The sequence below is a fragment of the Amblyraja radiata genome, chromosome 33 (genome assembly GCF_010909765.2).
Source record: "Amblyraja radiata isolate CabotCenter1 chromosome 33, sAmbRad1.1.pri, whole genome shotgun sequence".
Classification (NCBI taxonomy): Eukaryota; Metazoa; Chordata; class Chondrichthyes; order Rajiformes; family Rajidae; genus Amblyraja; species Amblyraja radiata.
Window position 1 is genome coordinate 22,473,538 of NC_045988.1, and position 23,555 is coordinate 22,497,092.

The 23,555-nt window shown below is 45.3% G+C and overlaps 1 protein-coding gene across 1 annotated transcript in view; it reads right to left on the reverse strand.

Moving 5' to 3' along the window:
* vsig10l2 (V-set and immunoglobulin domain containing 10 like 2) overlaps positions 1–23,555 on the reverse strand; it is an 89,784-nt gene that overhangs the window by 43,019 nt on the left and 23,210 nt on the right. The window contains exons 3-7 of the mRNA XM_033049548.1: positions 20,388–20,741; positions 13,284–13,562; positions 10,543–10,818; positions 2,599–2,859; positions 808–888 (exon numbers count right to left, since the gene is read on the reverse strand). Coding sequence (XP_032905439.1) covers positions 808–888; positions 2,599–2,859; positions 10,543–10,818; positions 13,284–13,562; positions 20,388–20,741 — 1,251 coding nt within the window. The remainder of the gene's footprint in view (positions 1–807; positions 889–2,598; positions 2,860–10,542; positions 10,819–13,283; positions 13,563–20,387; positions 20,742–23,555) is intronic.

A 23,555-nucleotide genomic window follows, 5' to 3' on the forward strand; every position in this document is an offset into this window, starting at 1 on the left:
CAATACCTGCTCAAGTCATTTCTTTACCAAAAGTGAAATGAACTAAATGTAATAAAAAGGAACTGCTGATGCTAATTGAAACCAAAGGTAGACACAATATATTGGAGTAAATCAGTGGGTCAGGCAGCATCTCTGAAGAAAATGGATTGGTGATGTTTCAGGTCAAAACCTTTCTTCGAGACATAAGAATGGTCCCTACCCAAACTTACCCTATCCATTTTCTCCAGAGATGCTGCCTGACCCGCTGAGTTACTCCAGCATTTTGCGTTTATCTTCGATAAGGACTAAACACTGTATTAGTCAAAGTTTAACCACTCCACACTTTGAGGGTAAAAACATAGAAACATAGAAAACATAGAAAATAGGTGCAGGAGTAGGCCATTCGGCCCTTCGAGCCTGCACCGCCATTCAATATGATCATGGCTGATCATCCAACTCAGTAATTAACTGTAGTTTAGTTTAGTTTAGACATACAGCATGGAAACAGGCCCATCGGCCCACCGTGTCCATGCTGACCAGCGATCCCCGCACATTAACACTATCCTACACACACTAGGGACAATTTACATTTATAGAACGGCAATTAACCTACAAATCTGTACATCTTTGGAAAGTGGAACCGAAGATCTGGGAGAAAATCCACGTGGTCAGGGTGAGACCGTACAAACTCCGTACAGACAGCACCCGTATTCAGGATCGAACCTGGGCCTCTGGCGCTGAAAGCGCTGTAAAGCAGCAACTCTACCGCTGCGCCACCGTGCCGCCTGGCAACGGTAAAATAATAATTTTCTCGGAAGCGCTCCTCACCTAGTTGAATGTTGCAGGTCCTACTTCTGGTCAACGGATGTTTCGCTTGGCAGATGAATTGCTTGCCATTGTACTGCTGGGCTGGACTTTAAGCACTTGGTTATTGATGGATCGTTCAGCCTTGCCCAAGAAGACACTTCTCCAGTCTGTCCACTGCAGTGAAGCCTGTGGTAGGCCCCCTTCCCAGCTACACGACAGCATGGTATATACCAAGCTCTTCACGTTGGTTGCAGTACATGTGGGCCGTCCTTCAGGCAACACTGGGGGGTAACCAAAACACAAGCACATTTTAAGATCAAATAGTCTTTACTTTACTTTAGACTTTAGATATACAGTGTGGAAACAGGCCTTTCGGCCTACTTAGTCTGCTCTGACCAGCAATCACCCCGTACACTTACACTATCCTACACACTATGGACAATTTACAAGTTACGGGAGTCAATTAACCTACAAACCTGCATGTATTTGGAGTGTGGGAGGACCTGGAGAAAACCCACACAGTCACAGGGAGCACGAACAAACTCTGTACGGATAACACCCATAATCGAGATTGAACCTGGGTCTCTGGTTCTGTAAGACAGCAACTCTACCGCTGCACCATAGTACCACCGCTGAATGAATCATTGAATAACTCAAGGTGTAAGTGATTTAAAGTGAGGCGAGTTGATAAAGGTCCGAGACAGAGCGGATATTTTCCCTGTGGGAAAACCTAAAACTAGAGTTCACTTTAAAAATAAGTGATTTCCCAATTAAGCCAGAAATGACGCAGAAAAAATGCCTCTGCTTATATTTAGGGTTACCTTTAGCTTTATTATTGTCATGTGTACCAAGGTACAGTGAAAAATAGTGGTTTTGTATTCTACTCAATCATATCAGGTGATATTTTACATACATACAATCAAATCTAACTCATAGGTAAAGCAATTGAGAAGGTACACAGTGGAGAATCAAGTTCTCAACATTATAGTGCAGCAGTCCAATGTCTGGTCAGGGAGGTGGGATTATTGGATATAGTTAAGATGCAAACAGATAAATATTTGATAGATTAGAGTATTTAGAGCATTGTGTTCATTTCTGGGCACCATGTTATTGGAAAGATGTTGTCAAGCTGGAAAGGGTACAGAGAAGATTTACGAGGATATTAGCCAGAAATCGAGAACCAGAGGACATAAGTTTAGGGTGAGGGGGAAAAGAGTTAATATGAACCTGAGGTCTAACGTTTTCACGCAAAGGGTAGTAGTGGGTGTATGGAACGACTGCTAGAGGAGGTATTTGAGACAGGCACTACCTCAAAGTTTAAGAAACATTTAGACTGTTACATGGATAGGATAGATTTAGAAGGATATGGGCCAAACGCAGGCAGGTGGGACACGTGTAGATGGGACATGCTGGTTGGTGTGGGTAAGTTGGACTGAAGGGCCTGTTTCCGCGCTGTGAGACTCAACGACTCTATTAAGGAATTGAGGGATTGGGGAAGTGCAACAGAAGAAGAGTTGAGGCCGGTGTAGATCAGCAATGATCATAATGAACGGAGAGGCCAAATGGTCAACTCGTACCCCTAGTTCCTTGTGCTCTTGTGTTCGAACGTTCCAGTTGACCATTGTGCATTGAGTGCAGTATAAAGTTCCTGCAAACAAATAATCAGAAGTTTCCGATGGCGGGAGAAATGATTGCTTTAGGGTTGAGGGGTGCAGGCTGGGGTGGGGAGTGATAGGTGGAGACGGCAGTGGGCATCATGGTAAGAGGCTAGAGCATTTTCTGCGCAGTTATATATGAACCAGTTGTACTCACGTGCGGTGGTTTTGCACGACCAGTCAGCCCTCAGAGCTGGGTGGGAAGGTCTGCAGGCGTACGTACTATTGTGTGCCATCTCCTGGCCTTGGATGACTCTTGAAACACTGGACCTTCCCTCAGCATCGGTGCTGCCACTCAGCGGATTAACCCAGCGCAGGGTCGCTGCAGGGTCTCCACCTTCCCAAGAGCACCACAGAGCAATATCCTGGTTATCATTAACAGACAGCACGGTGCAGATGGGCCTCCCGGCTGGCAGATCTATACATGGCATGAAGGACTAGAGAGATTAGTCACACCAAATCCGTGGAAGGCCAGCGAACAAGTCAGAATCTAGCGACAATTAGCCCATGGACAATCAAAAGGAACAGGGTATTACATATGTGAAGAAGGGTCTCAACCTGAAATGTCACCAATTCCTTTGCTCCATAGATGCTGCCTCACCTGCTGAGTTTCTCCAGCATTTTTATCTACCTTCGATTTTTCCAGCATCTGCAGTTCCTTCTTAACAGGGTATTACATATGGTTAACATGAATAGATCAATGAGGAAACACCTTATGTAGGAATTGGAAGCAATTGATTAGTCCATAGAGATTATCCTGTCTCTTCTGTAAAACCAGAGCCTGCTCCTTTCCCTGAGTCCATACAATTTCTCTGCAACTCCTCTTACCATCATTTCACCAGAACTGCTATCTGCTCATTCACTACTTCTATTGATTTTACCATTGTAAGGTTCATAAGATTCATTTATTGTCACACACACCAATTGGTGTAGTGAAATTTCACTGGCCAGGTCAGTCATACAATTTTAAAAAAGCAACACTCAAAAATCACATTTTAACATAAAACATCCATCACAGTGACTCCTACACATTCCTCACTGTGATACAAGGCGAAATAAAGTCGTCTTGTAGTCTTAGGAGCTAGCAATTCACAGAATCATGCAGACTTTTGTCTGCATGTGTTTTTAATATTTGTTATTAAAACATATAAATGTTCATGGAAACACTGCCTTACCAATTGCTCAAGTGAAACATTAATGTCAGAGCAATATCGGGTAAACACACGGAGTCTTTTGCCCAGAGTAGGGGAACCGAGAACCAGAAGACCTGGTTTAAAGTGAGGGGGAAAAGATTTAATAGGAACCCGAGGGGTAACTTTTTTACACAAAGGGTGGTGGGTGCATGGAACGAGCTGCCAATGGAGGTAGATGAGGCAGGTAATATCGCAATGTTTAAGAAATATTTAGACAGGTACATGGAAAGAATGGGTTTAGAGGGATATGAGCTAAACACAGGCAAGTGGGACTAGTGTAGCTGGGTCATGTTGGACGGTGTGTGCCAGTTGGGCCGAATGGCCTGTTTCCACACTGTAGGACTACAACTCTATGACTCAAATAGACAAAGAACTGTCAGGAAACAAAGAAATTTGATGCCCTCATGCTTAAATCAGTTAAACCTGGTGGCCAAATGTGAATCATTATTAAAAAAATCTAATGGTCTACATCTCTACACCTTGGTGTGTAAAGGAAGAAGTCATTCTTGAATTGTAAGGAGCTTTAGTCAGCCTCCAAGCAGGGAAATGCATGCCATTGTACTGACTTGAGGTAAAATGTGATGAAACAAAAGATGGAAATCATTTCATGAGAGAATTTGGACCGCGAGGCACATCTTAAAGTTAAAGCTCGGTCATCCAGGAGTGAAACCAGGAAGCGGATCTTCATGTGTAGGAAGGAACTGCAAATGCAGCTTTAAACTGAAGATAGACACAAAAAGCTGAAGTAACTCCACGGAACAGGCAGCATCTCTGGAGTGAAGGAATAGGTCTGAAGAAAGGTCTCGACCCGAATCGTCACCCATTCCTTCTCTCCAGAGATGCTGCCTGTCCCGCTGAATTACTTCAGCTTTTTGTGTCCAGCCAATCTTCATGGATGGTGTAGAAATCTGTAAATCTCTATCCAAAATGTTGGGTGGCCGTTTCACAGTTGGGATTGAAAATGATGTAAGTTTTCATAACGTGATGCTAATAAAGAATATGAACCAAGGGAAAGTACACAGATCATCTGTGATTTAATAGAATGACAGTACTGGTTCTGTTTACATGAGCTTAGATAGAGCATCAAGATGGTGTAACTACAAGCAGCTTGAGTAAGTCTCTTTCACTGATTGTCTAAGTTTGAAAAAAAATAATATACAGTAACTTACCTGTAAGGTGAGCAAACCAAGGCTTGTGACTGGATGGCCCCTCTTCCTCCAACTGAAGCTCATGAGCACAGATTACATTTGTCTCAATCATTAGGATGTTCTAATTCTTAATTAACATTATTATGAGCTTCTGCAGAGCACAGTAGACCTGAGGATCAATCTGCAGTCACCTCCAATTCTCCAACAATATGTTCCTTTAATTCTAGCCTATATATCTGTGTTGTCCCGAAAATTTAACCTTAAATCTCTCCCCTCTTTATTGTTTCCTCAACGTTTAAATACATCATGAAACATTGTTGCCAAACCTTTGGTCTTGTTCCAATATTAATGCGAGTTGGCGTCAATGTCCGATATGGCTTAGTGGCGGCGCCTAACGGCAGCGGCTCGACTACAGTCGTCTGTCTTTTTTTATTTTTGTCTTGTTAAATGTATGTCTTGAGTTAGTTTTTATTATTTTTTTTAGCTGTGTATATGTGGGGGGGCTGTGGGGGAAACCATTTTAAACCTCTTCCCTGTGCGGGGACCCGACTATTCCCTGTCGGGTCTCGGATGTCGTTGGGCCTAACATCGTGGAGCCGGCGGCGACATCCGGCCGGGACTAACCTGGGGGCTCCAGTCGCGGAGCCTGCGGAACTGACATCGCGGAGCTGGCCAACTTCGGAGCGGGAAGAGCTGTGGTGGCGCGCGGCTGCGACCCGACTTTTGGAGTTCGGAGGCACCGGCCACAGACCCGGTGGACGGGAACATCGGGAGCTCGCAGGTCCCTGGTGGGAGACCACTTTTCCGAGCTCCGCAACGGCGACTTCTCCCGCTGGAATCGCGGGTTTAAGGACATGGAGCCGGGGCCTAACATCGCCCGGCGTGGCTTAAACGGCCTCAGGACTTACCATCGCCCACCGGGGGCTTTAACATCGGAGCCCCAGTTCGCCTCGACACTGCAGTGGGACTGCTGAACCGCGGGAGAAGGAACAAAGGGAAGAGATAAAGACTTTGCCTTCCATCACAGTGACGAGATGTTGGAGACTCACTGTGATGGATGTTTATGTAAACTGTGTTAAGTGTGGGTCTTGGATTGTTTTGTAATGTAAAAAACTGTAGAAATGATATTTCGTTCAAACCTAGGTTTGAATGACAATAAATTGCATTCTATTCTATAAATGAAACTCTTTAGGACACTTCTCAAATTGAAGGGAGCTATAACAATGAAATGTGTTGCTATCGAAACAAACTCACTGGCACTGAGTCTTGGGAAGCTTTGTCTATTTTGGTTACAGAATCCATCTTAAAAAATGGCTATTAAACTCAGCCATCACTGTACCTGCCACCGTTCTAGTATGTGAACTCTGTACACTGTGCAGTCCAATTCAATCAACTCTCACTGGAGAGCTTCTAATTACATAAAGCCCCCAAGGGTCCTGATCCGAAACATCACCCATCCTTTTTCTCCAGAGATGCTGCCTGACCCGCTGAGTTACTCCCGCAATTTGTGTCGACCGATTGGGAATCTAATCACCAGTCACATTAACTGCCATTGCAAATATCTAGTACAATTCAGATATCCAATGTCAAAAATGCATCAATTAAAATAGTTTCATGCTGAGATTAACGAGGCCTGGCATTTCACCGAGAAGGACCGTTGGGGGGGAAGGGGATGTGGCGGGGAGGTAAACGGGCAGGAGTTGCATCTCTATAATTAGGTATGTTGCAAAGCCTACCTGAAGCGTCGCTGAAAATCTGTCGCTGCGGGTGTGCGCGATTTTGGCGCCGTTTAGAGGGGGCGGGTTTAAAACGCGATTTTCTCTAGGCTGTTCAAATCGAAGATGTTCAGCCTAGTTAATTATTAATGAAAAATCGCTGAAAGACCCCGTCGCAAAAGCTATTATTAGTTTTAAAGGCCTCGTAAAATAGTTATAGTAGTTTAAAAATCAATCTCTAAACCCGCGACCACCAGCAACCGCAGGGTCTCATAAAGCAAATAATTGAAGGTATGCTGTATATTTTTACATTAAAAAGGGCTTCTAAAGAACCCTTTATACAAAGTTTAATGTTGCGAGTAGCTCATTTTGGGCCCATTATATCCCGCAGTATTTTTCTGGGCATTTGGGGCACAAATCTACCGCAATGTGAACGTTCTAAACCAGCGCGTTCACAGGATCCCACTAGAAAGCTGATTTAAATGGGCATTTATTTACAGCAATTGAACACTAAATTCCTTCCATTTGGTCTATAAATTAATGTAAATGAGATTTAAAAATCATGTTTTATTGTGAATTATTTGTGAATATTATTTGGACATTTAGGCTATTTAAAAATGTTAATCATTTATTAAGAAATGGATAGATGTTTAGATCTAGTAATTCTGAAATTAGCTACAATTAGGTAACTAACTAATTATATGCTTTAATTTCAGGTCATCCAAGTAAGATTATTTTATATTTGTTTCAGAATGCTTCAATCTATGATAACTGAAAATTTCATTCAGTTCTCTTAATTTTTAAGAACGTTATGGGCTTTTGACTGTTCACGATCACAGCTTTTTTGTTATGTCCATAGAAAATCAATAGGGAACAAGATGCTCATTTCCCAGTATGAAAATGGCCATAACTTTTTAAATACTTGAGATATGAAAGTGAATTAGGTGTCAAATTAAACTTATTTTTATGCTTTATCTGATGGGATAAATTGCAGACTTGATTTTTAAAATCTCAAAATTTTGTAACATTGCTACTATAATAGCGTGGGAAAGTGCCATAGGGAGTTGATGGAGATGGAAGAACAGACCAGGGAGTTGCAAGATGAACAATCCCTATTGAATGTTGAAAATGGAGAGGGCGAAGATGATCTTCCACCTGTAAGGACTCCTAGATAGTGCAAAGGAAAGGGGTTAAAGGGCAAGTGTTAGCTTGAAGCTGGTTGCCTTTGATGTTCCATAGAGAGATAGGGTAAATTAAACAGATTGAAAACAGAAATTGTGTCTTCCATTCCACAATGCCTCCATCATTCTGCATCTGCAGAACCTCTGACTTGCCTTGTGCAATGCCAAAGGTGGCACATTTCAAGAAGTAAAAGTTAGTCAGACGAGGTGTTCTTCTGTGGTGAATCCATAATTGTGGGAGAATGTTGGCTTCATTCTCAAGAAATAGACATTATATTCTGTTTAGAGATATAGCGTGGAAATAGGCCCTTTGGCCCATCGAGTCCATGTCGACCATCGATCACCCATTCACACTAGTTCTATGTCATCCCACTTTTTCATCCTACATTCTAGGGGTGATTTACAGAAGTTAATTAACCTACAAACCTGCGTGTCTTTGCAATGTGGGAGGAAACTGGAGCAGCCGGAAGAACGTACAAGCTACTTACAGATAGTGCCCGTAGTCAGGATCAAACCTTGTTCTCTGACTCTGTGTGGCAGCAGCTCTACCACTACGCCACTGTGCCGACCAACTGGGTATATTCTGAACAGGTATACCCCAGAGATGCTATGATTTTAAAGAAGACATCTCACCATGGACAGGAGATCACAGTGAGGGTCAACCTCAGTATTCCTGTCCAAACAACCAGCTCCATTCAAATGGACTTCAAATGTTTCCACCAGTGGGAGAGTCTAGGACTACAGGTCGTAGCCTCAGAATTAAAGGACGTTATTTTAGGGAGGAGATGAGGAGAAATTTCTTCAGTCAGAGGGTGGTGAATCTGGAATTCTTTGTCACTCAAGGCTGTGGAGGCCGAATCAGCGGATATTTTTAAGGCAGAGATAGATTTTTGATTTGTGCGGGTGTCAGAGGTTATGGAGAGGAGGCAGGAGAATGGGGCTCGGAGGGAGAGATAGATCAGCCATGATTGAATGGCGGAGTAGACTTGATGGGCCGAATGGCCTAATTCTACTCCAATCAATTATGACCTTATGATCTTATGATTTTTGCCTCCAATAACCACTTTCCCCTTCAGCCCTCAGTGCTCCATCACCATCACAATACCAATGTTATCACGTCAACTAGGCTAGTTCTTCCGAACATCTTTTTTTAGCATGAGATCTATGTGCCTGGATAACATTCAGATATATGTGATTCATCTGCTTGGGCTCACGGGAATCTGTTGACAGGAGCATTGAAGACGGCGGTTATTGGGAAAAGCACCCAAGTCTGTGGTGGCTGGGTCTAAGGTGGTTAATGCAAAGGTGGGCAATAATGAACCCGCAAATCTTAATGCCTCCCTCAAACATCACAAAGGAATGATCTAATGCTACATTTCCATCATATATAATTCATACAGATGAGCCGTAGAAAGCATTTTATCGGGATACATCGCAGCTCGGTTTGGGAGAAGCTCCATCCAAGACAGCAAGAAATTGCAGAGAATTGTGGACGCAGCCCAGACCATCACACAAACCGACCTCCCTTCCATTGACTCCGTTTATACCTCACGCTGCCTTGGCAAGGCCAGCTGCATTATCAAGGGTGAGTCGCACCCCGGCCACTCCCTCGTCTCCCCTCTCCCACCGGGAAAATGTACAGAAGTGTGAAAACGCACACCTCAAGATTCAGGGACAGTTTATTTCCAGGTGTTATCAGGCAACTGAACCATCCTACCACAACTAGAGAGCAGTCCTGAGCTACTATCTACCTCACCGGAGACGATCTTTGATCGGACTTTACTGGCTTTATCTTGCACTAAATGTTATTCACGCTATTTCATGTAACATATATCTGTACATTTTGAAAGGCTCGATTGTAATCATGTATTGTCTTTCCGCTAACTGGTTAGCACACAACTAAAGCTTTTCACTGTACCTCGGTACACGTGACAATAAACTAAACTCAAACTCATACTGCAAATGTGTTACTTATTTGAATACATTAAACCAATCTTCAAATATCTCCACAGATTGCAATTAGTGAAACTACTGAAGCTTGCAACAAATGTAGATAGAATAATGTATTGTTCATCTTACATAGGAAAGTAAGAGACCCTTAGAACTCTCTTTTCCATGAACTCATAAATGCCTTCCACTGTGGCAGACCCTGACAGTAACTACGGTGGCTGATTTTAGCCAGAAAGATGGCAGAGGGAAGGACAGTAACTTCCATTCATGCAACCCATGGCCCCTGTTTTAGCTTCCATTTACTGTACATTCTGAGTATAATGTTGCATAATTCTTTCATTACATGATAGATAATTGTTTGAGAATAATATCATAGCATTCACAGAAACCATCAGTCGCTTTCCAAAGCCATATTTCAATTAACCTGGATCTGTCCTAAATATTACTCGCAATACAAAAAGCCATCACAGCTGTGTTGACTGCCTCAATCGTAGTGTTCGTAATTGGTGCAGGATGTTACAATAATATACTGACAGCACCTTGCACTTCACAAGTTTATTAATCTCACAACAGAGGTTTGAGAGGTCTCCATATCATCGACAATCTTGACATTTGCCAAAAAATTGAGCTTTCCTAAGATCACTGCATTCAGTAATACAATGAAGGCAAGAGAACACAGAGCATTGAAATAAAACAGAAAATGCTGGAAATACTCACAAGGTCAGGCAGCGTCTGTGAAGAGAGAAACACAATCAATGTTTCCCGAGGATGGTCATTCACAGATGCTGCTTGGCCAGCCGAGTTTTGCCAGAATTTTATTTCAGATATCCAACATCTGCAGTTTTTGTTTTTGCGCGTTCCGTTTAAATTGCAGAAGGATTCGTGAAACTTTTTGAGATTAAAATTCTACTCACAGTAGACAGTGAGTAGGATGGCAGACTTAGTTCTGGTGTTGAGGACTGTGTTGTGGGCAAGGCACATGTACGTCCCCGTCTGACTTTGGGAGATCCTCTCGATGACAAACTGCTGCCCGGCGTAGACCTGTGAGTTGTTGTGGAACCACACGTACTGGCTGGGTGGGTTGGAAGGGGCTGAACAGATCATAGACACGGTGTCTTGCTCGATGGCTGAGTAACCGACTGAATTGAGAGAGTAGGGAGTTATGTTGATGGCTGGCTGATCGGGTCCATCTGAAAAATATCAGGGTGAGCTACCATCAGTTCAAGAGCAAGACATGATCCTCCAACACTTTCGCCACCTCCAATGGGATCCCACTATTAGCTACATCTCCCCATCTCCACCCCGTTACGCTTTCCGCAGAGACCATTCCCTCTGCAACTCCCTGGTCGACTTGTCCCTTCCCACCCAAACCACCCCCTCCCCAGGTACTTTTCCCTGCAACTGCAGGAGATTCAACACCTGTCCCTATACCTCCACCTTCGACCCCGACAGTCTTTTCAGGTAAGGCAGATGTTCACTTGCACCTCCTCCAAACTCATCTACTGTATCCGCTGTTCCAGGTGTGGACTCCTGTATATCGGCGAGACCTAGCACAGGCTCACCGATCGTTTCACTGAAGACCTCTGCTCTGCTCAGTCCGCCTAAACCTACCTGATCTCCCGGTTGCTTAACACTTTAACTCCCCTCCCATTCCCAATCTGACCTTTCTGTCCTCCATTGTCAGTGAGGCCCAGCGCAAATTGGAGGAACAGTACCTCATATATCACTTGGGCAGCTTACACCCCGCCCAAGTAGCCTTTGCTTTCCCTCTCTCCCCATTCTCTCCCCCTTCCCAGTTCTCTGACTAGTCTTACTGTCTCTGACTATCTCTGTACTGCCCACTCCCCTGACATCAGTCTGAGGAAGGGTCCCAACATGATTTGTCACCCATTCCTTCTCTCCAGAGTTGCTGCCTATCCCGCATAGTTACTCCAGTATTTTGTGTCTACCTTCGATTAAACCAGCATCTGCAGGTCTTTCCTACACAAAGTTTCAATGGGCAGCCGTGATCCTTGCGTGGTCACACACATCTTCCATTTGGCCTTCTACACCAGGCACCTCAAAGCACTGGCACCACACCAACAATGCTGTCACTGTAAACTCCACCAAAAGTAAAACAATGTCCATAACCTTTCCCAGCATAGAGGTCCTAATTACAAACAGTCTGAAGAAGGGTCTCGACCGGAAACGCCATCCATTCCTTCTATCCAGAGATGCTGCTGGTCCCACTGAGTTATTCGAGCATTTTGTGTCACATTGAAATGACTTCTTGGACTTATTGCATTTAGGAACTATTCAAATAATTTAAAATATAAAAATGATCTGATAAATGATCTAATTTAGAGATACAGCGCTGAAACAGGCCCTTGGGCCCACTGAGTCTAATGAATGAAAAGTAATACATGTAATTACACAAATGAAAAACTAATTAAAAACTTTGAATTATAGTAAAATCAACTAAAATCATAGAACATAGACCAATACAGCGCAGGAACAGGCCCTTCGGCCCACAATGGCTGTGCCGAACATGATGCCATGATATACTGATCTCATCTCATCTGCACATGACCCATGTCCCTTCATTCCATGCTAATCTAAAAGCCTCTTAAATGCCACTATCGTATCTGCCTCCACCACCAGCCTGTTCCAAGCACCCACCACTCACTGTGTAAAAAGTCCCGCATACCACCATTAAACTTGGCTCCTCTCACCTTAAATCTATGCCCTCTAGTCCTTGACATTCCCACCTTGGAAAAACGATTCTGAATGTCTAAACTCTCATAAACAATCACCCATTCACACTAGTGGCATGAAGAAGGGTACAAACCCAAAATGTCGACTGTCCTTTTTCTCCAGAGATGCTGCCTGCCCCACTGAGTTACTCCAGCACTTTGTATCTATCCACACTAGTTAACACACACACACACACAGTGTGTTCTCATCCACTCCCGACACACTAGGGGAAAATTACAGCAACCAATTAACCTACAAACCCGCATGTCTTTGGGATGTGGGAGGAAACAGAGTCACCCAGAGGGAACCCACCCGGTCCACAGGGTGAACGTGCAAACTCCACACAGACAGCACCCGGGTTCAGGATCAAACACTGGTCTCTGGTGCCGTGAGGCAGCAGCTTTACCAGCTGCACCACTGTGCCTCGCTAAACATGAGGGGTGAGTAATTTTTCCAGGCCTTGTGACTGTGAGTGCTGTCCGTATGGAGTTTGCATGTTCTCCCTGTGACCGCGTGGAATTCCTCTTGCTGCTCCAGTTTCCTCCCACACTCTAATGAAGTGCGGGTTTGTAGGTTAATTGGCTTCTGTAAATTGTCCCTAGTGCATGGGCGGCATGGACTGGGGGGGGGGGGGGGGGGGGGGGGGGGGGGGGGGGGGGGGGGGCGGAGGGCCTGTTTCAAAGCTGTATCTCCGAACCAAACCAAACCGACTTTCAGAACATCTCGACCCACCAGAAGCTCTTGTCCGAGGTTACGGGGAGAAGGGATTAGAATGGGGTTAGGAGGGAGAGATGGATCAGCCATGATTGAATGGCGGAGTAGACTTGATGGGGCCGAATGGCCTAATTCTGCTCCTATCACTTATGATCTTTAACTGTACGCGTCAATAAGTCCTGTTGCCCGAGTACTGATGGGGACTCACAGATGACGTCAAGCCAGACCCGGTTGCTGGTGGCCTCATTCACCTCGTTCCTGGCAGAGCAGGTGTACCAGCCGGTGTGGTTCCTGTTTACCGTGGTGAGGTTGAGCAGGCTGCTGTCTGTCTGGGAGATGTTGACGGGGCTCCTGGACAGAGTCGCCTGCCTGCTCCAGGTGTATTCCAGCGGTCCAGTCCCATTCTCCACAGAACACAGGATTGAAACCGTGGAGCCTTCCACTGGCGCCGAGGTGCTCATCTGAATGGACGGGTTGGTAATTGGAACTGTGGAGTCAAAGGAGCATGGTCAATTCCACAAAAATAGCACCGATATTTTCACTTCAATTCAACAACCCCTCCTAACCCCCCCCCCCCACCCCCCCCCCGACTGAAACCATCGCTTGAAAAATGAGATTCTGTGGTCTTGGTCCAGTTCATCAAGTCGAACACGAGGGCCTGTCCCACTTTCATGACCCAATTCACGACCTCTGCCTAGATTGCCCTTGACTCATATTCGCAGCATGGTCGTCACGAGGTCGTAGGAGGTTGTGGGAGGCCGTAGGTAGGTCGTAGCAGGCCGTGATGCTAGTCGTAGGTACTTGTGGCATCAAGTAGGTCGGGGCGTTTTTCTAGCCTGATGAAAAATGTCCACGAGTAAAAAAGGTCGTGAATTATGTCGTGAAAGTGGGACAGGCCTAATCCTAAACCTGTCCATGGTTTAGTTAGTTTAGCTCAGTTTATTATTGTCACGTTAGCAATACAATACGATACGATAAAACTTTATTCATCCCCGGAGGGAAATTGGTCAGAAAAGCTTGGGGTATAAACTCTAAGGTGTGCTGCACACAATCCAACCTTCCTTCCATTGACTCCACTTGCACCTCACACTGCCTCGGCAAGGCCAGCAGCATAATCAAGGATGAGTCACACCCTGGTCACTCCCTCTTCTCCCCTCTCCCATCGGGCAATAGATGTTGAAGTGTGAAAACGCACACCTCCAGATTCAGGGGTAGTTTCTTCCCAGCCGTTATCAGGCAACTGAACCATCCTACCACAACTAGAGAGCAGTCCTGAACTACCGAGGTGACCCTCGGACTATCTATGATTGACCTTTGCTGGCTTTACCTTACACTAAACTTTATTCCCTCATCATGTATCTGTACACTGTGAATGGCTCGATTGTAATCAGGTATTGTCTTTCCGCTGGTTAGCACGCAACAAAAGCTTTCCACTGTACCTCGGTACGTGAGAATAAACTAAACTGAACTGCTGGATTGCTTTCTGAATCGTAGAAACATTACAACTCAAAAGGAAGCCATTCAGCCCATGAATTCCGTGCCAGTCTAATAAGAACTACCCCAACCAAAGGCCACCTTCCTGCCCCAGAACCATAGCCCTGAAGTCCATGGTTCTTCAAGCACACGCCCACTTTTTCTCAAACAGTACACTGGAGAAACACAGCATCATTCCAGTGTTGATAAACGGTCTCAACTCAAACCATCAACAAGTGGCACAGTGCCGCAGCAATAGAGTTACAGCGCCTTACAGCGCAAGAGACCTGGGCTCGATCCTGGCACAGGTGCAGTTTGTGTGGAGTTTGCAGGTTCTCCCTGTGACCGCGTGGGTTTTCTCCAGGTGTTCCAGTTCCCTCCCATATCCCAAAGACATGCAGGTTTGTGTGTGGGATAGAACTAGCGTATGGGTGATCATTGGTGGGCCGAAGGGCCTGTTTCCACACTGTATCTAAATCAAACAAAATCAACTTGCAACTTTATCCTCCACTGCTGCTGAGTGGCCACTAATTCCTCCAGTGTTCTGTTTTTGTTCTACCTTCCAGCATTTATTTGCCTCGATTAAATCTCCTTTCAGCATCTTTCCTCATCAAAATGGCAAAACCCCTCATAAATGTTGCCTTTTGTCTCGGACTTTTTATAAAGACGGAAAGAGTTTTGTCTCCAACCTTTCGTTCAGCAGTGAGTTCCAGATTCATCTCACCATCCAGGTGAAACAATATTTCTTCATTCCCTCCTCGTTATTCTTTCTACCAATGTATTTTATCCTTGGTTCCTTCCTACTTGCCTCAGCTCTTTATAATTTTACTTCGGAGTCACGTGAGTGACTACGTGAAGAACCCGCTCAGTGCGCAGGCGCGGCATTACGCCAGCAGTGCAACAGCGGCTGCAACGGGAGTTAGGCGCTCCCGCTAGTACCTGAGCAGCGGGCTGAATGCATAGCCACCCGAAGAGGCATCCGGCAGGTGTTCCCGATTTCGGACAGGACGTCTCTCCACCCGCACGGGGGGAGAGAGAGCCGCCTGAGCCGCTGGAGCGGCTCTCGGAGCAGGTGCCTGCGAGACGCGCTGCTTGAGGGGCGCTCTCGCTTCTACAAGGCACAAAAGCTCCAGAAGAAGGCGGTAGGAACAATTACCGGGCGCTCTGCTATCCCCATCACCGCGCCGAGCCCAGTCCCGCTAGTGCCTGAACTGCGGGCTGGATGTCTAGCCATCCGAACAGGCATCCGGCCGGTGGCGTCCGATTCGTCGGACGGGGACATGTCTCCACCTAAATGGAGGAGAGACAGCCGCCTGAGCTGCATCCAACAGCTATTGGAGCAGCTCCAGCGAGATGCGCAGAAAGAGCGCTCTCGCGGAGGGAGGTCAGGCACCCCCTCCACAGTGTTTCATGCACTGCCCTCTGCTCCCTCATTACTGGAGGCTAGCATTGGTGACCAGGGCTGGGCTGGTCTGGAACAGGGGCAGGCGGACGAATTCGGGAGTATGCCAGGGGTGCAGGAACAGGAAGAGCTGTTGGGTGTGATGGACCGCTTTGTAGCAACCCCACGGGCTGGAGCACCGCTGGAACCAAGAATGGCGGCCAGCATCAACCATCTATCCAATAAACCATTACTGGAAAAGGTGCTTGCTGAGGTGCTGAAACAACACACAGCACCAGAAAACTGTGAGGCCCTCAAAGTAAAAAGTGTCAACAGACAAATCTGGGGGCATGTGGGGTCACACATCCGGACCCAAGAACTCAAGCTACAGCGGATCCTAAGGCTCCTGACATCGGCCATCACAGCCTTTGCTCGTTCCGTGGAGACCACGGAGATGGATACCTGCCAGCAGGATGTGCTGGCATTAATGTGTACCACACAATTTGAGATCAACAATCTCCGGAGGGAAACATAAGACCTGCCCTCAATCCCAAATTTGCTAGCTTGTGTAAAGCCCCAGCTGCGGAGACGGACGCGCTGCTATTTGGGAAAGATCTCAATAAAAAGCTGAAGGAGATGGAGGAAGCATCAAAAACCTTCGGCCTAATGAGGGCAGGCCCTGGGACGAGCAAACCAAGACCTCCGATACCCAAGCGGCAGCACCCCACGGCATCCACCAGTCGACGTCCGCAATATGGGACTGGTGAACGCTTGGGGTCCGCACATTATCCCCAAAGATCTTTTTAGATCAGGGCCCGCAGCGGACCCTCTGGAAAATGCGCCTCCCCCCAACATCACCAGCACGTCAGAACAAAACCTTCAGGAAAATGAAGAAACAGAATTGCCAATAACCATGGAGGTAGGTGGGTCTGGTCCCTACCAGCATATAGAGAATAAGGGTGCTTTATTAACAGGGGGGAGGTTACACTTGTTTAAAGAAGCATGGGGTATGGTCACGAGTGACAAGTATATACTCAACAGCACTAGTGGATATAAAATACAATTCATGTCAGAAAAAACGCCGCCAGTTCAACATTGGCCCCAAAGGGTATTTCTCCCTCTGTCAAAGAGAAACGTGAGGGACAAGCTGAACTGGTGAGACTTATCACAAAGGGGGTCATCGAAAAGACCAAACATGAACCTTTGGAATTTGTATCGAATATATTCACTAAAACCAAAAAAGATGGTGGCTGTCGCATCATCATTGACTTAACATCACTAAACAAATTTGTTAAGTATATACATTTCAAAATGGAGACATATGTTACTGCCAAACAACTGAATTCCAAAGGACACTTCATGGCAAGCATTTATCTTAAAGATGCTTACTATCTAGTACCCATATACAAGGATCATCGCAGATACCTAAAATTTATCTGGATGGTACAAAGCATTGCCCTATGGGCTAACTTCAGCCCCAAGATTAGTCACCAAAATATTGAACCCAGCCATGGCAATACTAAGAAAAACATATTGTCATGGCATATCTGGATAATATTCTGATAGTAGGGAAAACGATGGAATTGGCTGTGGCAGCAGTATCAGCTACAAAACAGCTCCTCGAAACTCTGGGGTTCGTCCTACATCCAGATAAATCTAAGTTGAAGCCATCCACTATCATGGACTACCTGGGCTTCACAATTAACTCAGTCCATATGACTGTTACCTTGCCAAAGGCAAAAATGGTTGAATTAGCACAATCGTGCAACAATTTAATGGTCAACGAGCGACCAACTATTCGACAAGTAGCAAGAGTAATTGGGGAAATGGTAGCAGCATTTCCGGCTGCACAATTCGGACCTTTGCACTATCAAAAAATTTACAGAGAGCATAGGTACAGGCAATAAAACGACATACAGGTCACTATGATCGTGTCATGAACTTACCCACTGAAGCAATATCAGAGCTACAGTGGTGGGCAGAAAACGTTTGGCATAGTTTCAGCCCTATCTTTATCACTAACCCTACTTTAGTTACTCAAACAGATGCCAGTGCTCAAGGCTGGGGAGCGACTAACTCCATATCCAGCACAGGTGGTAGATGGACTAACCTAGAGTCATCATTACTACTTACACTGGGCATTAACTATCTAGAGATGTTGGGCGCCTTTTATGGTTTAAAAGCATATGTATCTAATATGCAGCACTTGCATGTTCGGTTACAAATTAATAAATACTACGGTGATGGCTTATATTAACCATATGGGTGGCATAAAATCATTATCATGCGACAAATTGGTCAACATGATTTGGCAATGGTGTGTCGAAAGACATATTTGGCTATCAGCTACTTACCTACCAGGTAAGCTAAACACCCATGCCATGAGAAAATTAAACGCCTGGGTTGCAAGTTTGAACAGACCTTACCTGGAACTGGGATTGTCCAAACAAACCATCACCACCATGTCGGCATCCCTTCGAACATCCACCAAGAGGCAGTACTTAACCAGCATCAAAAAAGGGAGAAGTACTGCCAGGAAACAGGGACAACATACGCAACAGCTACAGCCACCAACATACTGGAGTTCCTGGCCTATCTACACCACGATGTAGGGATCAGCTACAGTGCCATCAACACAGCGCAGAGTGCTCTTTCTGCTTATCTCAAACCAGCGCCAGGACAACAGGCGATGGGATCCCATCCACTGGTGGTAAAACTGATGAAGGGCATTTACAATATCAAGCCCTAAGCCCAGGTATACCCATATTTGGGATATCAGTGTGGTCCTGACATATCTCAGGGAATGGCCACCAGCCAGATCCCCCGGCCTCGAGCAAGCTACACTAAAGACGCTCATGTTGATGGCACTTGTATCCGCTCAGAGGGTCCAGTCACTACACCTATTGCGACTGGACAACATGATCACAGCTCCAGACCAGATCTGTCGTTATCCAGCGACTGGTCAAACAGAGCAGACCAGGAACACCTAATCCAGTCGTGGCTTACCCACCAGAACCACGGTTATGTGCCATGACCCACCTACTATCCTACATAGACACAACCAGAATATTCGAGGGAGATGAAAAGCCTTGTGGGTCAGTCACAAAAACCTTATGGTGGGGTACGAGCCAAACCATTGCGAGATGGCTCAAGCAGGTGCTAGAAACTGCTGGGATAAACACTAACATGTACAAATTTTATTCCACCAGGGCAACATCCATGTCGACGGCTAAAGAATGGACATGCCTATAGACCACATCCTGGCTACAGCAGGATGGTGGGAAGGGAAAAGACCGTTCAGAAATTTTATAATAAGCCGTTGGCAAAACCTGGTTTATTTGCAGTAAAGATTTACGAACTGCAAATATTTAATTTAAGCCCAGGGGAGCAACTTAATTCTTTGTTGTTATTGTTTAAAAAATACCATTGTGTTTTTCTACAAATAGACTCATTGGTTCATTACGATAACACTTCCTCCCTCAAGAACTTCGGCAGTGAGTGCAATGAAACTGTTACACGGTTTGAAATCACAGAGCTTTGAAATCTTCACGTAGTCACTCACGTGACTCCGAAGTAAAATAGTAAGGTTAAACGAGAACTTACCAGTTTGAAGTTTGATCTGTATTTTATGAGGAGTTACGATGAGGGATTACGTGCCCTCCGCTCCCACCCTCATTATATGGATCAAACTAATAAATTGATGTCTCCTTATCTTTACTATGTTTACTTCAAAATAACTGTGTCTATCTGTGATTCCACACCGCTGCTTGGAAGTATGCCGCGCCTGCGCACTGAGCGGGTTCTTCACGTAATCCCTCATCGTAACTCCTCATAAAATACAGATCAAACTTCAAACTGGTAAGTTCTCGTTTAATCTTACTATTTTATTTCCTAAGTACAATAGTCCTGACAAAGCCGAACAACTCACCATCAGTCACCCCAGAGAGAATCGCTGATGAACAATCTGCTTATCAGTATGTTGCTGAATGTAACTGGAGATTCTTATTTTCTGTCATGTCTAATCCAGCTTGATTGCTTAACCAGTTGAAAGATACAGGGATTGAAACGGCCCTTCTTCCCACCGAGTCCACGTCAACCATCACAATCTCCCGTTTACATTAGTTCTATGTTATCCCACATTTGCATCCATTCCATACACACTGATGGCAGTTCACAGAAGGCCCTTTAACCTACAAACCCGCACATCTTTGCGATGTGGGAGGAAACCGGAGCACCCAAGGAAACACACACACACAGGGAGAACGTTCAAATTCCACTCAGACAGCACCTGATGTCAGGATCGAGTCTGGGTCTCTGGCACAGCGAGGCAGTAGCTCTAATAAATGTCAGCATGCATATCTGCATCCTGGCGAGAAAAGTACAGCGAAGCAAACTCAATCACGCACAATGTACTGGACTGGGCTCGCACTGCCTCGCAGATTCAAATCTCAAACTCACCAAGGACGTGCAGGTCCACATAGATGTACACCAGCCTGGCTCCATCGTTGCTGTCGTACAAGCTTTGACATGTGAAGCGGCCCTCCGCTGCCAGCTGCAGATTGCCTATGACCAGCGACGCACTGTCGGAGAGCACTTTCACCTCACCGAACGCGGAAGCCATCTTCTGCAGTTTGGCGCCCATCCCGTAGTCATAGAGCACGGCTCGGATGCCGCTGGACCCAGGCCGGGTGAATCCCCAGATGTAAATGGTGGGCAAGGACTGGCCGCATTCCAACACCACAGATCGACCTATCACCCCTTTCACCTCGGCCTCGATGTACGTGACCTCCTCCGGATCCAAGATCACCAACCCTGGATTGGAAAGGAAAACAAGTTAAGTGAACAAGTAAACGCAGAGAGTATTACGACCAAATAAACCAACACAGCTGGTGGAGAGAGGAACAAATAGCATTTGAGTTCTTCAGTAAGAATGTCATTGTTCTATCTGGGACATATGACAATAAAACACTCTTGACTAATCTTCCAGGTGCAGGAGATGCCATCTTTTTCAGAGGGTGAGAACACGGGTGGCAAGTACAGAAGAGATGGAGCTATTGTATAAGGATAAAGAAGGTGGCTATGGCCAAAGGTAGACACAAAATGCTGGAGTAACTCAGTGGGTCAGGCAGCATCTCTGGAGAGGAGGAATGGGTGATGTTTCGGGTTGAGACCCTTCTTCAGACTGAAAGGCACGGAAAAGGGAAACGAGGGATATAGACGATGTTGTAGAACAGTTGAATGAAAGATATGCAAAAAAGTAACAAAGATAAAGGAAACAGGCCATTGTTAGCTGTAGCTGGGTGTGAACGAGAAGCTGGTGTGACTTGGGTGGGGGAGGGATGGAGAGAGAGAGAATGCAGGGGTTACTCGAAGTATGAATATTCATACCCCTGGGCCAAGTAAAGGAAGAAGTAATGGGTGGAGATGGTGTTAGAGCAGAGAAGCAGAAGGTAGGTTGAAGAAAAGCTATGAAAGAGGAGACGGCTGCCATGGACTGAGAATGTGGTCATGGAAGGCGGGCATTGTCCAAGGGGTTGGCCAAGGGAAACGCCAGATTGTTGAGCGGATGATTCCACAGTTCAAGCAGAAGCTCAGACTTGCACCACTCCTAGATGTTGCCAACCTCCATCGATGCAAACTGGGAGCGGTGCTGAACATGGAAAGTTGTGGAAGCCAACACAAAGTGTCAAGTAGAAGGAAAAAAGTCAATGTGTAACCCCACGCCACAGACGCATTCTTCAGTCAGGCTCGTATTTACATAACGCCTCACCATCCCAAATGGACATTTTTATACTTTCCTCACATATAATCACTTTGACCTGTGATGAGTTCCATTTTATTGATGAACAGAACCAATACCCATCCTCAGCGAGATCATGCAGGCAGCTGAGTGATTGAGCAGTCAAGCTAGTTCTGGTTAGTTTGGTTGAGAGATATGATCAGCCAGCTCTTCGAGTAAACTTGCCACTGTTCTTTATGTTTTGTCATGTAACTTATATACACACTTAACCAGGTTTGATATCCTGCCCAAAGCACACACCCCCAACACCGCAATACCTCCTCAGTACCTACCTGTCACCTTAGATTATGACCAAGGATAGCAACCTAAGCCTATAAACTCCTAAAAGATTTTCACGGCAGACTTACACAATTTATTGCCTTCCACTACAGTGAGGAATGTGGGGAATCCACTGTGGTGGATGTTTATGTTAACTTTTACATAGTTGTGTGTCTTGTTGCTTTTTTCTAGTATGGCTGTATGGTAATTCGAATATCACTGTACCTTAATTGGTACACATGACAATAAAAGACCTTGGAAACGTTTGAAACCTTACAACCCCATATCCTGTAACACTAGATGCAAGGAACTGCGGATGTTGGTTTTTAAAAAAAGACACAAAGTGCTGGAGTAACACCGCAAGTCAGGCAGCACGGCTGGAGAACATGGGTAGTGACGTTACCGGTCGGGAACCTTCCTCAGACCCGAATAAAAGTCCCGACCTGAAATGTCACCTATACTCTGTTCTCCAGAGATACTGCCTGACCCGCGGAATTACTCCAGCACTATGTATCTTTTTTTCCTGCATTACTATCACAAGAATTCAGTGATAGTAATGCAGGAAAAAAAGATACATAGTGCTGGAGTAATTCCGCGGGTCAGGCAGTATCTCTGGAGAACAGAGTATAGGTGACATTTCAGATCGGGACGTAAAAAAATTTGAAAACCATGTATCATTTTCCTTCCACTTCACAATTATGCACCACTTTGTGTTGGTCTATCACATAAAATCCCAATAAAATACATTTACGTTTGTGGTTGTAACGGGACAAAATGTGGAAAAGTTCAAGGGGTACGAATACTTTTGCAAACCACTGTAGGTGACATTTCGGCCTGGTATCTAATTTCAGTCTGCCGAGGCTCTCGACCCAAAACATCACCCATCCCTTTTCAGAGATGCTGCCTGTCCCCCTGAGTTACTCCAGCACTTTATGTTTTTTTTTTTGTAAACTTTCTATAGTTAACCCTTAAAATAATGATCTAGCCTCCCTTCAAATGGACCGACGAATTTGACTCAGCCTCTCCTGCAGTAGCCAGTTGCACGAAGTCCCACTCCTATCAATGTTTTTTGCACCACTGTTGGAGAATCTGGTCCATTCAATCTTCCAGCAGAAGAGAGATATTTTATATCTCTGATCTCCTTTCACTCTGGTCTCTTTCACAGAGTCTTTACAATGAGAAACCTGGACTAGAATCCAACCTGGAATTTTTTGTCCCAGGAACGAAGGCTACTGATTTACCCAAGCTACAGGCAGTTTTCATGAATTAAGTAATTTGGGATGTTCATACCCATTCCCCAGCTGTGTATCAGGCAACTGAACCATCCTGTCACCAACTAGAATGCAGTCCTGGCCAACCATCTACCTCATTGGAGATCCTCAGACTATCTTAATCGGACTTTACTGGACTTTATCTTGCACTAAACGGTATTCACTTTATCCTGTATCTGTACACTGTGGACAGCTTGATTGAAATCACGTATAGTCTATTCACTGACTGCATTGCATAGTAAAAAAAAACAGCATTCACTGTACGACTGTACACTTGTCAATAATAATATAATAAAC